This window comes from Pristiophorus japonicus, chromosome 3 (genome assembly GCF_044704955.1).
Source record: "Pristiophorus japonicus isolate sPriJap1 chromosome 3, sPriJap1.hap1, whole genome shotgun sequence".
Lineage (NCBI taxonomy): Eukaryota > Metazoa > Chordata > Chondrichthyes > Pristiophoridae > Pristiophorus > Pristiophorus japonicus.
In genome coordinates, this window is record NC_091979.1 from 152,287,131 (window position 1) to 152,302,174 (window position 15,044).

Below are 15,044 nucleotides of genomic sequence, written 5' to 3' on the forward strand. Positions count from 1 at the left end.
GTACATAAACATGCTTAAAGTTCTAACTGTTAAGTTGAAGAGATATATACTCTAATGCAAACTCCAGCAGAAGGCTCCAGTAAAAAAATAAAGAATTATCATCGAAGAACAGTCTCTGGTTTGTCCCCCATCTTCTTGTCAATTGACCTTAATAACAGGCTCAATGTTGGTTAAATTATCCTTGCGTTTAACATTAGGTACATTACCAACAGCTGATGGAAATGCAATAGGAAATCATCAACACACTACAATCCAATGAGCAGTAGCAAAGCACCTACCCTAACAACTATGTGCGTCAGTCATCCCACAAAACTGACAGCCTTGTTCAGAAAGGAAAACAAAGGTCTGCTGTGGGCACAGCAAGAATTCAAATCCTTTTGCTTATACCAGGGTAGTGAAAAATCCCAGCATGACTCATCGAGTCATTATATTGATGGTCAGTTCCTTATCCTGTGTGATTCTTTTATTATTGCAGCAAACATGAGATAACGTCATTCACAAAAGTTTAAACCTCATTCACACTTGAGCTGAATTCAGCAGTTTTCACCCATTACTAGTTAATCTCCCACCACATTCTTCAGAAAAAGAATTTTTTCTCCCTCTTCCCCATTCCATAATTGTCTCCCTGCTGATCTCCACGCCTTTTGTTTTTCTTTTTCTCTCTCTGGTTCATATAGTTTCTTTTATTGCCTTCTCTGTCTCCATCGACTCTTGCTCATTCCCTCATTTTGCAATTGTCTCCTTCTCTTTGTCTCCTCTGTAAACTATGTGTCTCCCACTATTTCCATGTGTCTTTCACACACTTAAAAACATTTTGACTTCCCAAGGAGTGCTGGAGTGAGACTTGAAACTGGGACTATGAGCTTAGGTCAGGAGCGAATAAGGTTACTGAGACCACAAAATGTTGATCTTGGGTTGGCAAGGGAGCATGTGAGCAGCAGAGAGGGAGAGGGCACTCTAGGGCTGAAGTCACGGAGGCCTGGCAACTATAACTCCTCTTACTCGGTGTCAGAAAGGACACTACGGCTGCCAATGCACGCGCGCTGCCAATTAGTCATGGGAGCGGGTTCGTTAAAAAAAATTAAATGCCAGGAGTGAGCTGGTTGAAAAATGTTGGGAGGGAGCAGGAAAATGCTGGGAGAGAGCGGCCTGCTTCAAAAATGCCAGGAGGGACAGGAAAAATGCCAGGAGGGAGCAGGTTGTGAGCAAAAATGCCAGTCAAAAATGCTCTGTAGAAAAAAAACCTTCCGGTTCCAGATTAATGTGCAGTTTGCTTCTGTGCAGCTTCCAGTCGTTGGCAGGAGTCACTCCGTATCAGAAAAGTGTCATATTGAATATAGAGTTATGTTAAAAAAGCTTGTGGTCTTGTAAAATCAGACTTGAGAAACTGCACAATGGTTGAATGCAGGAGTTTTCCTTTCCACCTCCACCCAGTGTACACACTCAGTTGAGAGGTCTTACCTGTGAAAGATTGACCACAAGAAGGAGAGTTGTTTAAGTAATGAACGAAAGAATATTCCACTCCAATAGGCAATAGCTGTCCCAAATAAGAAAAGGAGAATAGAAATCATTGGGTAGGAGATGCCATGTTCATTTAAAATAAGGATGTCAATTTTAGGCAGCACAATCGACCACACTTCCTTAAACCAGTCATATCTGAAAAAAGAATACACCCTGATCTCAGTCAGCAAGTAGAAACAAAGCTAGCAGCAGAGAAAGTGTGAAAATTGAGGCCACAAAAACAAAATTAAAATATTTCTCATTTGCTTAAAAACAAAGTCAAAAGTGCTTACCTTAAAAGAAACACAGCAAGATTGATCAATGGAATAACTTTGTATGGTTTTGCTGCCTCATTTAAGGCAACGTTGAAATCTAAACAGTGACCTACAAACAGGACAGGATCACATTTTAAAATAAACTTAATTAAGGAGCTTATAATTTTTCCAATTGGTGCAAATGCAATTAGATGTTTTAAGTGAAGTACGTCTCTTATGTAATGGCAACATGCAATGTAGTATTCATTTTGCATTGCTTCCCCACAATGAGAAGGCAATATTAAAGGGAGAACAATTTGTAATTTCATATTGCTATGTAATTATATAGAATATACAGCATAGAAACATGCCATTTGACCCATCGAGTCCATGCTGGTGTTTACGCTGCACTCGAACCTATATTTTTCACATTATCTTCCCATTTCTCAGAGACTCGGTGCCAGCTCCCCCTCAGAACAGCTGGAAATGTGGTCCATAGACTTCTCAGGCCCTTATTACTGCCATCTGTGGTTGTCCACTAGGAAGCACTATTCAGGTAGAATGTACTCAGCTAGAATATTCTGTCTTCTATTTGCTATAACCAGTTGAACAATGAGAAATGCGAACCAGACTAGAAGCAACTAAGAGTTATGAAAATCCTCAAACTGCTGGTTAAAGAGGGGATGAACTATACCTTGAGAGGTAACTGCAGTTTGGAATGCAGAGTTCCTCGCAACTGGCAACTTTTGTGTCATGAGTACACCTTTTAAATATATACTCTTTTCCTTCAAGGACTCCCTACTGCCTCCCACCATCATACTTTCTGTATTCCGCTATGGAGGAACACTATCCAGTCACTGGGTTCCTACAACTTGCAGCAATATCATTCCATGGTGCGCTTTTGGATAGCAGGCCTGGTCAGTGCTCCAGTTTCTAGTCGCTTATCTGAAAACTGCTGGAACAAATGCAGTTAGTTTATATGGATTCAAGTCCCAGCGCTTTACTTAAGAGTTAAATACTCGAATGCTAAAGTGAATGGAACACCCCAGAACTTTGTTCTTTTCCAGCCCTCTGCTCCAAATCTACTGCCCCCTCAATTCCTTCCCAGTCTAGTATCCAAGATGGTAAAATGGACACACTGCTCCCAGACCACCCACCAATGCCATACTCTTGCATATCAACTTAAGGCAGCACAATGGAGATCCCATCCGTTTCTTCCCCTGCTTTCAAGATGAAGCTGCCTGGTTACCTCTCTACAGTCGACACTTATCCAAAACTGTCCTGTGATCTTGTCAACAGCTGGAATGGGTTGCCAGGAAATAATGGCTGTGGTCAGAACAGAATAGCTCGAAACTCTTAAGATAATATTGTTGAGATTCTGCAAAGCGAATGTGGCAAAATGAGCAGGGTAGAGATCTGAACCAGTTTCTTGTCCCCTGTTGGTGACTGTTTCGTTTACATATAGTTAAAATGCATTGTAGGCATTTGTTTGTTTGTTACCTTCAGAATAAAGATGCATTAATTGTCTTCCAAATGCTAATAAAATGTTTGCAACAACATACATAGGCAGGTATACACCATGGAATCTGATCAGCTGGAACATAAAAAAAGGCAACAATTCACTTAGTAAGTTCAGTCAAAATTATTTTTGAACACAAAAGCCACAGCTGTGCATTTAACAAGTACATCACAAACACACAGAATTTGTTCCACTGCTCTGATATATAGCTTTATTAAATGGCTAAATAGCCACAGCTTCAGATAACCAGAACATTGCAGATAAGACACTTGTTTGGCATCTTCATTGTTACAATTTGAAGCCCAGCATGGGCCCCTAACTAATCTCCTTATTAACTGGCTTTTGTTAACTCTCAAACTGGTTATCTCAACAAACTGGTATTCTCCAAATAAGCCTCAGGAAGAGAGATGATCACAACTATAGTTTTAACACAAAGAATGTTCATAGCATTCAGACACATACTTGGCTGATAATTCTAACTGGAGTAAAATAATTTGTTCCCAGAAAAAATTACATTTCTTTCAATTATGTAACATAACAGAGCTCATGGTGATGTTAGTTTAAGCCATATTACGACATCACAAAATGCATCCAAAATGAGACATTTCACCCACCTATCAATATATTTTAAAAATGCTGCATCTAATACTCGGTAGGGCATCATAGGTTCAAAAGGACAAAAGTTAAAGTGACTGGTTAATTAAAATAAGGACTTAAGTCAATAAGATTGACTCAATATGATTGAATTTAAAGCACTTGATTGTTAATAAGAGTGAATGAGGAATGAGTAAGCAGCAGAAAACTAATCAAATCATGTGTTTTATTTGAAAGCTACCAATCCTGAACTGGTTAGCAGGAAATACCAGTCCTTAACTAGCAAATAGCAGGAAACAACCAATTAAATTGCTAAAATAATATTGCGAAGTTCGTTTGAACCACCATCTTGAATTTTTCACCTACCTGAAAATTTACCAGTAAAAGCAATGGCAATAGCAGCAGCATGCACAAAAGAAGTAAACAGCAACCTCTGATAGGAAAACCACAGTTGAAGAAAAAAAAAGAACTTGCATTTATATAATGTCTTTCATGACATCCCAAAGCACTTTACAGCCAATGAAGTACTACTGAAGTGTAGTCACAGTTGTAATGTAGGAAACATGGCAGCCAATTTGTGCACAGTAAGCTGCCACCAACAGCAAGGAAATAAGTGACCAGCTAATTTGTTTCAGTAATGCTGGTTGAGTGATAAATATTGGCCAGGACACAACAGAGAACTCCCCTGCTCTTCTTTGAAATAGTGCCACGATATCGTTTACATCCACCCGAGGGGGAAGGTTTAACGTCTCATCTTAAGAGCACCACCTCCAACAGTGCAACGCTCTCTCAGTAATGAACTGGAGTGTCAGCCTAGATTTTTTGCTCAAGTCTCTGGTGTGAGACTTGAATCCACAACCTTCCAACTCACAGGTTAGTGTGCTACTACAGTCATGGTTGACATTCTTGAGGTACTTCAGTTTCTTAGATCAAGATTGGGATGAGGTTCTCCAGTGCTTTTGAGAATAACGGATGAATGGAAAACTGTTTTGCCGGATGATACTTGCTTACTTCTAGGTACGGTCAACAGAATGTTGGGGGAAGAGGGAGCATGACTGTGTAATCAGAGACGATTTTATAATTATGATCTGTGTCCTCTGCTTATTTGTTTACAAACCCAGTAAAGCGTGTTTTATTGGATGCAATGATGCAAAGCTTTATACTGATGGGCTATCTGCCAGCTGTTACTGTGACATCGTGGGAACTTGGATAACTACCTAAAACCCCTTTCCACTTTCCCTCCCATACAAGGATATTGTAGTTTACAGCTTATGGACAATGGCAAATCTGCAATCATGAAATCTCCAATTTTACATTTTCCAAAATAAATCTTTCCTTTCACCAAATCCATCCGATTTAGACCAATGTCAAGATCATCAATCAGACAAATCTGAAAAAAAAACCTGTCTTAACTACTATGCTTGCAACACCATAGGCTCCCTGGAGCAGCTGTTTGTCAGTGTATGTGAATACTCTACCATAATGGCCAGCTTTGCCTCAAGTATCAACCTGTAGTTTTCACAAATGGCATATTGTCCTCTTGCCCAGAGTATCTTACAGTTTTGTGCACTAGTAGTAAAATGCTCGGACTATATCGGTGAGCATAGGTTTCAGAAGCCTATATTAGAGCAATATGTTTACTGTGATTCATACCTAGTTAGAGTTCATTAACTCTGACAATATGTTGAGCAACAACCCAACTAACTGAAGGCAGAATAGTGTTGTCATAAGTTAATGAAGCTAAACCACACAAGCTGAACTGTATGCATTATTAAATCATTTTCGTTTTTTTTTTCCAGGGATGGCTTCTGAACGAAGTGAGCTTGAAAGAGAGTAGGGAATGAAGGGTGTTGAGCGATACAAGGAAGCAGTCAGAGATGGTCTTTTTGGTGATCGGGACCACAGCAGTAGAGAGGCCATGGGATTGGCGAGATCGAGGGGGTTGTTGAGAGAGTTCCTCTGGTGGGAGAGGATCAGGGAGGATAGGAGAGCAGTAAATTTGCAGAATAGAGGGCAAAGAAAGTCAAGATTAAGATTGAAATTGACAAGGACCAGAAAGAAAATAAAAGAAGGGAGGATAACTCTGATGAACTGGCTGGGACTTGGGATGGTGGACAAGATTTTTTTTTAAAAAAGGAGCGGTGATAGAAACATAGAAATTAGGTAGAAGAGTAGGCCATTCGGCCCTTCGAGCCTGCACCACCATTCAATAAGATCATGGCTGATCATTCCCTCAGTACCCCTTTCCTGCTTTCTCTCCATACCTCTTGGTCCCCTTAGCCGTAAGGGCCATATCTAACTCCCTCTTGAATATATCCAATGAACTGACATCAACAACTCTCTGCGGCAGGGAATTTCACAGGTCAACAACTCTCTGAGTGAAGAAGTTTCTCCTCATCTCAGTCCTAAATGGCTTACCCCTTATCCTCAGACTGTGTCCCCTGGTTCTGGACTTCCCCAACATTGAGAACATTCTTCCCGCATCTAACCTGTCAAATGCCCTCAGAATCTTACACGTTTCGATAAGATTCCCTTTCATCCTTCTAAACTCCAGTGAATAAAGGCCCAGTTGATCCAGTCTCTCCTCATATGACACTTCAGCCATCCCTGGAATCAGTCTGGTGAACCTTCGCTGCACTCCCTCAAAAGCAAGAACGTCCTTCCTCAGATTAGGAGACCAAAACTGAACACAATATTCCAGGTGAGGCCTCACCAAGGCCCTGTACAACTGCAATAAGATCTCCCTGCTCCTATACTCAAATCCCCTAAGCAATGAAGGCCAACATACCATTTGCCTTCACCGCCTGCTGGACCCGCACGCCCACTTTGTGACTGATGAACCATGACACCCAGGCCTCGTTGCACCTCCCCTTTTCCTAATCTGCCGCTATGCAGATAATATTCTACCTTCGTGTTTTTGCCACCAAAATGGATAACCTCACATTTATCCACATTATACTGCATCTGCCATGCATTTGCCCACTCACCTAACTTGTCCAAGTCACCCTGCAGCCTCTTAGCGTCCTCCTCACAGCTCACACTGCCACCCAGTTTAGTGTCATCCGCAAACTTGGAGATATTACTCAATTCCTTCATCTAAATCGTTAATGTATATTGTAAAGAGCTGGGGTCCCAGCACTGAACCCTGCTATACTCCACTAGTCACTGCCTGCCATTCTGAAAAGGACCTGTTTATCCCGACTCTGCTTCCTGTCTGCCAACCAGTTCTCTATCCACGTCAGTACATTACCCCCAATACCATGCGCTTTGATTTTGCACACCAATCTCTTGTGCGGGACCTTGTCAAAAGCCTTTTGAAAGTCCAAATACACCACATCCACTGGTTCTCCCTTGTCCACTCTGCTAGTTACATCCTCAAAAAATTTCAGAAGATTCATCAAGCATGATTTCCTTTTCATAAATCCATGCTGACTTGGTCCAATCCGGTCACTGCTTTCCAAATGCGCTGCTATTTCATCCTTAAAATGATTGATTCCAACATTTTCCCCACTACTGATGTCAGGCTAACCGGTCTATAATTACCAGTTTTCTCTCCCTCCTTTTTTTAAAAAAAAGTGGTATTACATTAGCGACCCTCCAGTCCATAGAAACTGATCCAGAGTCAATAGACTGTTGGAAAATGATCAACAATGCATCGACTATTTCTAATTAGTGACACGCATGAAAGGATGATCGAGATTCCCACTGTCCCGACCTACTATCGAGCAAAACCACAGCCAAGGGCCACTTCCTTATGTTCTCTGGGATGCAGACTATCAGGCCCCGGGGATTTATCGGCCTTCAATTCCATCAATTTTCCCAACACAATTTCCCACCTAATAAGGATATCCTTCAGTTCCTCCTTCTCACCAGACCCACTGTCCCCTAGTACATTCGGAAGGTTATGTGTGTCTTCCTTTGTGAAGACAGAACCAAAGTATTTGTTCAATTGGTCTGCCATTTCTTTGTTCCCCATTATAAATTTATCTGAATCTGACTGCAAGGGACCTACGTTTGTCTTCACTAATCTTTTTCTCTTCACATATTTATAGAAGCTTTTGCAGTCAGTTTTTATGTTCCCTGCAAGCTTCCTCTCGTACTCTATTTTCCCCCTCAATTAAACCCTTAGTCCTCCTCTGTTGAATGCTAAATTTCTCCCAGTCCTCAGGTTTGTTGCTTTTTCTTACCAAGTTATATGCCTCTTCCTTGGATTTAACACCATCCTTAATTTCCCTGGTTAGCCATGGTTGAGCCACCTTTCCCATTTTATTTTTACTCCAGACAAGGATGTACAATTGCTGAAGTTCATCCATGTGATCTTTAAATGTTTGCCATTGCTTATCCACCGTCAACCTTTTAATATCCTTTGCCAGTCTATTCGAGCCAATTCACGCCTCATACCGTCGAAGTTACTTTTCCTCAAGTTCAGGACCCTAGGTTCCAAATTAAGTGCGTCACTCTCCATCTTAATAAAAATTCTACCATATTATGGTCATCTTCTCCAAGGGGCCTCAGACAACAAGATTGCTAATTAGTCCCTTCTCATTACACATCACCCAGTCTAGGATGGGCAGCGCTCTAGTTGGTTCCTCGACATATTGGTCGAGAAAACCATCCCAAATACACTCCAGGAAATCCTCCTCCACCGCATTGCTACCAGTTTGGTTAGCCCAATCAATATGTAGATTAAAGTTGCCCATGATAACTTCTGTACCTTTATTGCACACATCCTTTATTTCTCGTTTGATGCTGTCCCCAACCTCACTACTACTGTTTGGTGATCTGTACACAACTCCCACTAATGTTTTCTGCCCTTCGGAATTCCGCAGCTCCACCCATACCGATTCCACATCATCCAGGCTAATGTCCCTCCTTACTATTGCATTAATTTCCTCTTTAACCAGCAACGCCACCCCATCCTCCTTTTCCTCTCTGCCTATCCTTCCTAAATGTTGAATACCCCTGAATGTTGAGTTCTCAGCCTTGGTCACCCTGGAGCCATGTCTTCGTGATGCCAATTACATCATATCCATTAACTGCTGTCTGCGCAGTTAATTCGTTCACCTTATTCTGAATACTCCTCGCATTGAGGCACAGAGCCTTCAGGCTCGTCTTTTTAACACACTTTGCCCCTTTAGAATTTTGCTGTAATGTGGCCCTGTTCTAATAGGTTCTCAAAATCTTTCCTCAAAGTGTCCTATAGTTTGTGAAGGGGAACAAGTGGAAGTTGCGAATCAATATCTGCAAAAAACCTCATTTTAACATACTCATGAACAAGACAATTCTAAAACTAATGCTTTCTTTGAAGTTATATGGCCATGTTTTATTTAGAATACACCATCATGCTGACTAAAGAAATATGGCTGCTGTGATTTATGTACATATTCAATATCTGAAGAACCCTTGCCTACAAACATAAACAATCTATTACAAGCTCTTGAACTTTTCAAGACAAATACTGCATAAGCTTTATCAACACTTAGATCTGCTTGCAGTCTAAATATGAAGGTGGTTCCAATGATCAGAAACACAACTTACAAGCACAGAACATTCTGAACTGGCAAGTTTTAACTTCTTCCCCCTGGATTTCAATCAGCTATATCTTTGTCTAATTCTAAGCCAAAAAGCTTGAATTCCACCTTTACTCCTCACTTAGCCAAAACAACCAAGACTTCTGATATTTGGATTCAATCCAATGAAACCCAATAATTAAAACCTCCCCCCGAACCGAATTGTGAAATTTGGATTAAATAAAGAAAAACCCTGCAATAACTAGCAACATTTACAAGCCAAACAAAATGGTAACAATAGTCCAACCCCATCTTTCACTACAATCGAGCAGTGACTCGTCATATAGAATGTGGCAAGTCCCTTCGCTTTACAAAAATAGATTTCTGTTCATCACCCACTGCCACAGAGTGGGTGATGAACAGAAATTGTCTGATTACATTGTTTTAGTTTTACATTTTTTTAACCTGAAAAATCATTCATTTGCTCAGAGCTGATTTCACCAGATCTTTTGATCCAAAATCAGAAATGAACCCCAAAATTGGATGGCATCATTAAGATATCAACTTTTCTGCCCCACCCCCGCACCCCCCAGAAAAGAAAGTGAACAAACCACAGTTTATGGGGAAGGTGGTAGAACAATTCAGCTGGGTTAACATATGGCCCCATTTAAAAAGTGACTCTTCTTAGGCAGTCCCTCGGAGTCGAGGATGACTTGCTTCCACACTAATAGGAGTTCTCAGGTGACTGTTGAAACCAATGCGGGACTGAGTTTCTCACAGGTGGGGCAGATGGTGCTTGGGTTGCCGTGCGCTCCTTCCACAGTTTGCGCTTGGCTTCCGCGTGCTCCCGGCAAAGAGACTCGAGGTGTTCGGCGCCTTCCTGGATGCTTCTTCACTTTGAGCAGTCTTAAGCCAGGGATTCCTCGGTGTCGATGGGGATGTTGTACTTTTTCCAAGGAGGCTTTGAAGCGTTTCCTCGACCCACCTGGTATTTGCTTGCCATGTCGTAGCTCGGAGTATTGGGCATGTGGACGATGCGACCCGTCCATCGGAGCTGGTCGTGAGATCAATGCTTCGATGCTGGCTTGAGCAAGAACACAGACGTTGGTGCGCCTATCCTGTCAATGATTTGCAGGATCTTGCGAAGGCAACATTGGTGCTACTTCTCCAGTGCTTTGAGGTGCCTGCTAGACATAGTCCATGTCTCTGAAGCAAATAGGAGGGTGCATATCACAACTGCTCTGTAGATCATGAGCTTGGTGCCAGGTTTGAGGTCCTGGTCTTCAAACACACTCTTCCTCAGGTGACTGAAGGCTGCACTGACACACTGAAGGCACTGTTGGACTTAGTCATTGATGTCTTCCCTTGACAGTAGGCACCCTAGGTGTGGAAAATAGTTCACGTTGTCCAAGGCCTGGTCATGGATCTTGATAATCGCGGGCAGTACTGTGTCGTTAGAAAACCTGTTGTCTTACGGATGTTTAATGCAAGGCCCATACTCTCGTATACTTTGCTAAAGGTGTTGAGGATGGTCAGCAGCATACTGTAATTCAATGACTGAGGATGGGAAAACCTTGGAACTGGATTGGAGGCGATTAAAGTTGATCAATTTCCCGTTTGTTCTGTAGATTAGCTCCACTCCAACAGAGAGCTTATTGAGGACGAGATGTAGCGTTGGTGCGATGACACAGCCTTGCTTGACCCCAGTCTGCATGTGTATTGGGTCTGTGGTGGATCCGTTGGTCAGGATCATGGCTTGCATGTCATCGTGAAGCAGGCAGAGGATGGCGACAAATTTTTGAGGGTAGTCGAATTTGAGGACACTCCATAAATCGTCACGTTTGACAGTGTCGAAAGCCTTTGTGAGGTCAAAGGAGGCCATGTACAGAGGTTGATGCTGCTTCTTGCATTTTTCTTCAATTTGGCATGTGGTGAAGATCATGACTTGTTAAAGTAGGTGTAGGCAAAGTTCCCTCAATTTAGCTGCATATAACACTTGTAGGTGTATGTGAAATATTTATGTGAAAAGAGTATCCAGTCGATTTTGCAGAATGCTATTAACCATTTGAAAGATCAAGAAGGCATAATCTTGAAATTAGAGCTCAATCATTTGAGTGAAATCAGAAGGCCTTTTTCACATCAAGGGTAGTGGAAATCTGTTACTCCCTCCCACAAAAAGGATGTGGATGCGGGGTAAATTAAAATGTTCAAGTCTGGGACCAGTAGATCGTTTAGGTAAGGGTATCAAGAGATATGGATCAAATACAGTTGATGGAGTTGAATAAGGAGAAGGCAATAAGAGCAGGGTCGCACTGGGGAAAATGAAAACCAAAATATGACAGGAAGGGACAGAATGTATAAACATGTAAGTATCAGAAAATGGGGTCAAAGCAAGAAAAAAAAACGGTAAACAACAAATTTAAAAAGCTCTTTCTGAATACACATAGCATTCGTAACAAAATAGGTGAGTTGACAGCACAGAGATACAAATGGGTATGATCTGATAGCCATTACAGAGATGTGGTTGCAAGATGACCAAGACTGGGAACTAAATAGATTGAGGTGTGGGACGGTTGATGAGCAGTGGCAGGCATTTAAGGAGATATTTCATAACTCAACAAAAATATATTCCACTGAGAAGGAAAAACGAAGAGAACGGATAACCATCTCTGGCTAACTAAGGAAATAAGGGATGGTATCTGTTGTGTATTTGTAAAGCATGCACTCCCATTTTCCGCCACCAGTAAGCGCATCTCTTAAAGTCCCAAGGGATCCCAGCATCCCTTGGGAGCACTGTATATAAGCCGGCCCCTCAGGTCTGTTCCTCACTCTGGAGTGTCTTAATAAAGACTGAGGTTACTGTTACTTTAACCTCCCTGTGTGCAGTCTCATCTGTGTTAGAAACACAATAACTGGCGACGAGTATACGAATCCAACGCAAACTGTGGGCATCCTGGAGAAGTTCTCGGAGGGTGAGGACTGGAAAGCCTATGTCGAACGGCTAGACCAGTACTTTGTAGCCAACGAGCTGGACGGAGAAGGAAGCGCTGCAAAAAGGAGAGCGGTCCTCCTCACGGTCTGCGGGGCACTGACCTACAGCCTCATGAAGAATCTTCTGGCTCCAGTGAAACCCTCAGATAAGTCGTATGAAGAGCTGTGTACACTGGTTCGGGAGCAACTTAACCCGAGGGAGTGCGTGCTGATGGAGAGGTATCGGTTCTACAAGTGCCAGCTACGTCACCAAGCTAAGGCGACTTGCAGGACAATGTAAGTTTGATGGCCACCTGGAGCAGATGCTCAAGAGACTTTTTTGTACTGGGCATTGTCCACGAGACCATCCTATGAAAACTTTTGACTGTAGAAACACCGACCCTCAGTAAGGCCATTGCGATAGCATAGGCGTTTATGTCCACTGGTGATAACACCAAACAAATCTCTCAGCACACAAGTGGTAGCAATGTTCATAAACTAACTGGAACGGTGTTTGCAAGCAGAAATGTACAGGGCAGAAACCACGAGTCTGCAACTGCCAGCAGGCCTCAGGTGACCCAGATGACTGAGTCCCCAACAAAGGATGAATGCAAGGCAATTCACACCTTGTTGGCGTTGGAGACTTCCATTCAGCCTATTCATGCCACGTCAAAGGATATGTTTGCAAGAGCTGTGAAACAATGGGGCATCTCCAATGAGCTTGCAGACGAGCAGCAAGCTCTGCAAAACCTGCTAACCACGACACGGCAGAGGAAGATCGGTCCATGGTGGATCAAAGCAATTTTGAGCCCGAGAGAGGGGCGGCAGATGCTAAAGTACACGGGGTGTGCACATTTGCGACAAAATGTCCACCTATAATGCGAAACGTAAAATTGAATGGCTTATCCGTAGCCATGAAACTGGACAATGGTGCTAGCCAATCCATCATGAGTAAAAAGATTTTTGAGAGACTGGTGCAACAAGGCACTCAGACCAGCCCCGAGTCCCATCCACACGAAACTGAGAACAGACACCAAAGAGCTCATCACTGTCCTGGGCAGTGCCATGGTCAAGGTCACCTATGGTGGCACGGTGCACGAACTGCAACTCTGGATTGTCCCGTGCGATGGCCCCACACTGCTAGGGAGGAGCTGGCTGGACAAAATCCGCTGGAACTGGGATGATATCCAAGTGCAATCACATGTCGATGAGGCCTCATGTATCCAGGTTCTTAACAAATTCCCTTCCCTTTTTGAGCCAGGCATTCGAAACATTTCCGGGGCGAAGATGCGGATCCACTTGATCCCAGAGGCACGACCTATTCACCACAAGGCGTGAGCAGTACCTCACGAGGAGGGAGAGTGTGGAAATCGAGCTGGACAGGCTGCAACGCGAGGGCATCATCTCCCCAGTGGAATTCAGCGAGTGGGCCAGCCAGATTGTTCCAGTACTCAAAAGTGATGGCACGGTCAGGATTTGCGGCGATTATAAAGTAACTATTAATCGTTTCTCACTACAGGACCAATACCCGCTACCTAAGGCAGATGACCTATTTGCGACGCTGGCAGGAGGCAAGACATTCACCAAGCTCGACCTGACTTTGGCCTACATGACGCAGGAGCTGGAGTCTTCGAAGGGCCTCACCTGCATCAACACGCACAAGGGACTGTTCATCTACAACAGATGCCCGTTTGGAATTCGGTCGGCTGCAGTGATCGTCCAGAGAAACATGGAGAACCGACTCAAGTCGGTACCACGCACGATGGTTTTTCAGGACGACATATTGGTCACGGGTCAGGACACCGTCGAGCAGCTACAAAACCTGGAGGAGGTCCTCCAGCAACTGGATCGCGTAGGGCTGCGGCTGAAGAGGTCGAAATGCGTCTTCATGGCAACAGAAGTGGAGTTTTTGGGGAGAAAGATCGTGGCGGATGGCATTCGGCCCACAGACGCCAAGACAGAGGCTATCAGGAACACGCCCAGGCCACAGAACGTCATGGAGCTGCGGTCGTTCCTGGGACTCAACTATTTTGGTAACTTCCTACCGGGGTTAAGCACCCTTTTAGAGCCCCTGCATGTGTTATTGCGCAAAGGTGAGAACTGGGAAAGGTGAACAAAAACCAAGTCATTGCTTTTGAGAAAGCCAGAAACATTTTATGCTCCAACAAGCTGCTTCTTTTGTGTAACACGTGTAAAAGACTTGTGCTAGAACGTGATGTGTCGTCGTACAGAGTCGGGTGTGTATTACAACAAGCTAACGTTGCGGGGAAGTTGCAACCTGTCGCCTTTGCCTCCAGGAGCTTGTCGAAGGCTGAGAGGGCCTACAGCATGATTGAGAAAGAGGCATTAGCGTGTGTGTTCAAGGTAAAGAAAATGCAACAGTACCTGTTTGGCCTCAAATTTGAGCTGTGGAAACCGATCACAAGCCCCTCAGATCCTTGTTCGCTGAAAACAAGGGGATAAATACTAATGCCTCAGCCCGCATACAAAGGTGGGCACTCGCGCTATCAGCATATAACTATACCATCCGCCAAAGGCCAGGCACCGAGAACTGTGTGAATGCTTTCAGTCGGCTACCATTGCCCACCATGGGGGTGGAAATGGCACAGCCTGCAAACTTATTGATGGTCGCGCAGCCCGCAGACTTGTTGATGGTCGCGCAGCCCGCAGACTTGTTGATGGTCATGGAAGCGTTTG

At 43.5% G+C, this 15,044-nt stretch overlaps 1 protein-coding gene across 1 annotated transcript in view; it reads right to left on the reverse strand.

Annotated features, from left to right (window-relative positions):
• pgap1 (post-GPI attachment to proteins inositol deacylase 1) overlaps window positions 1-15,044 on the reverse strand; it is a 176,572-nt gene that overhangs the window by 64,254 nt on the left and 97,274 nt on the right. Inside the window, exons 20-22 of the mRNA XM_070873735.1 lie at window positions 3,255-3,348; window positions 1,794-1,884; window positions 1,462-1,656 (exon numbers count right to left, since the gene is read on the reverse strand). Of these exons, the coding sequence (XP_070729836.1) occupies window positions 1,462-1,656; window positions 1,794-1,884; window positions 3,255-3,348 (380 nt within the window). The remainder of the gene's footprint in view (window positions 1-1,461; window positions 1,657-1,793; window positions 1,885-3,254; window positions 3,349-15,044) is intronic.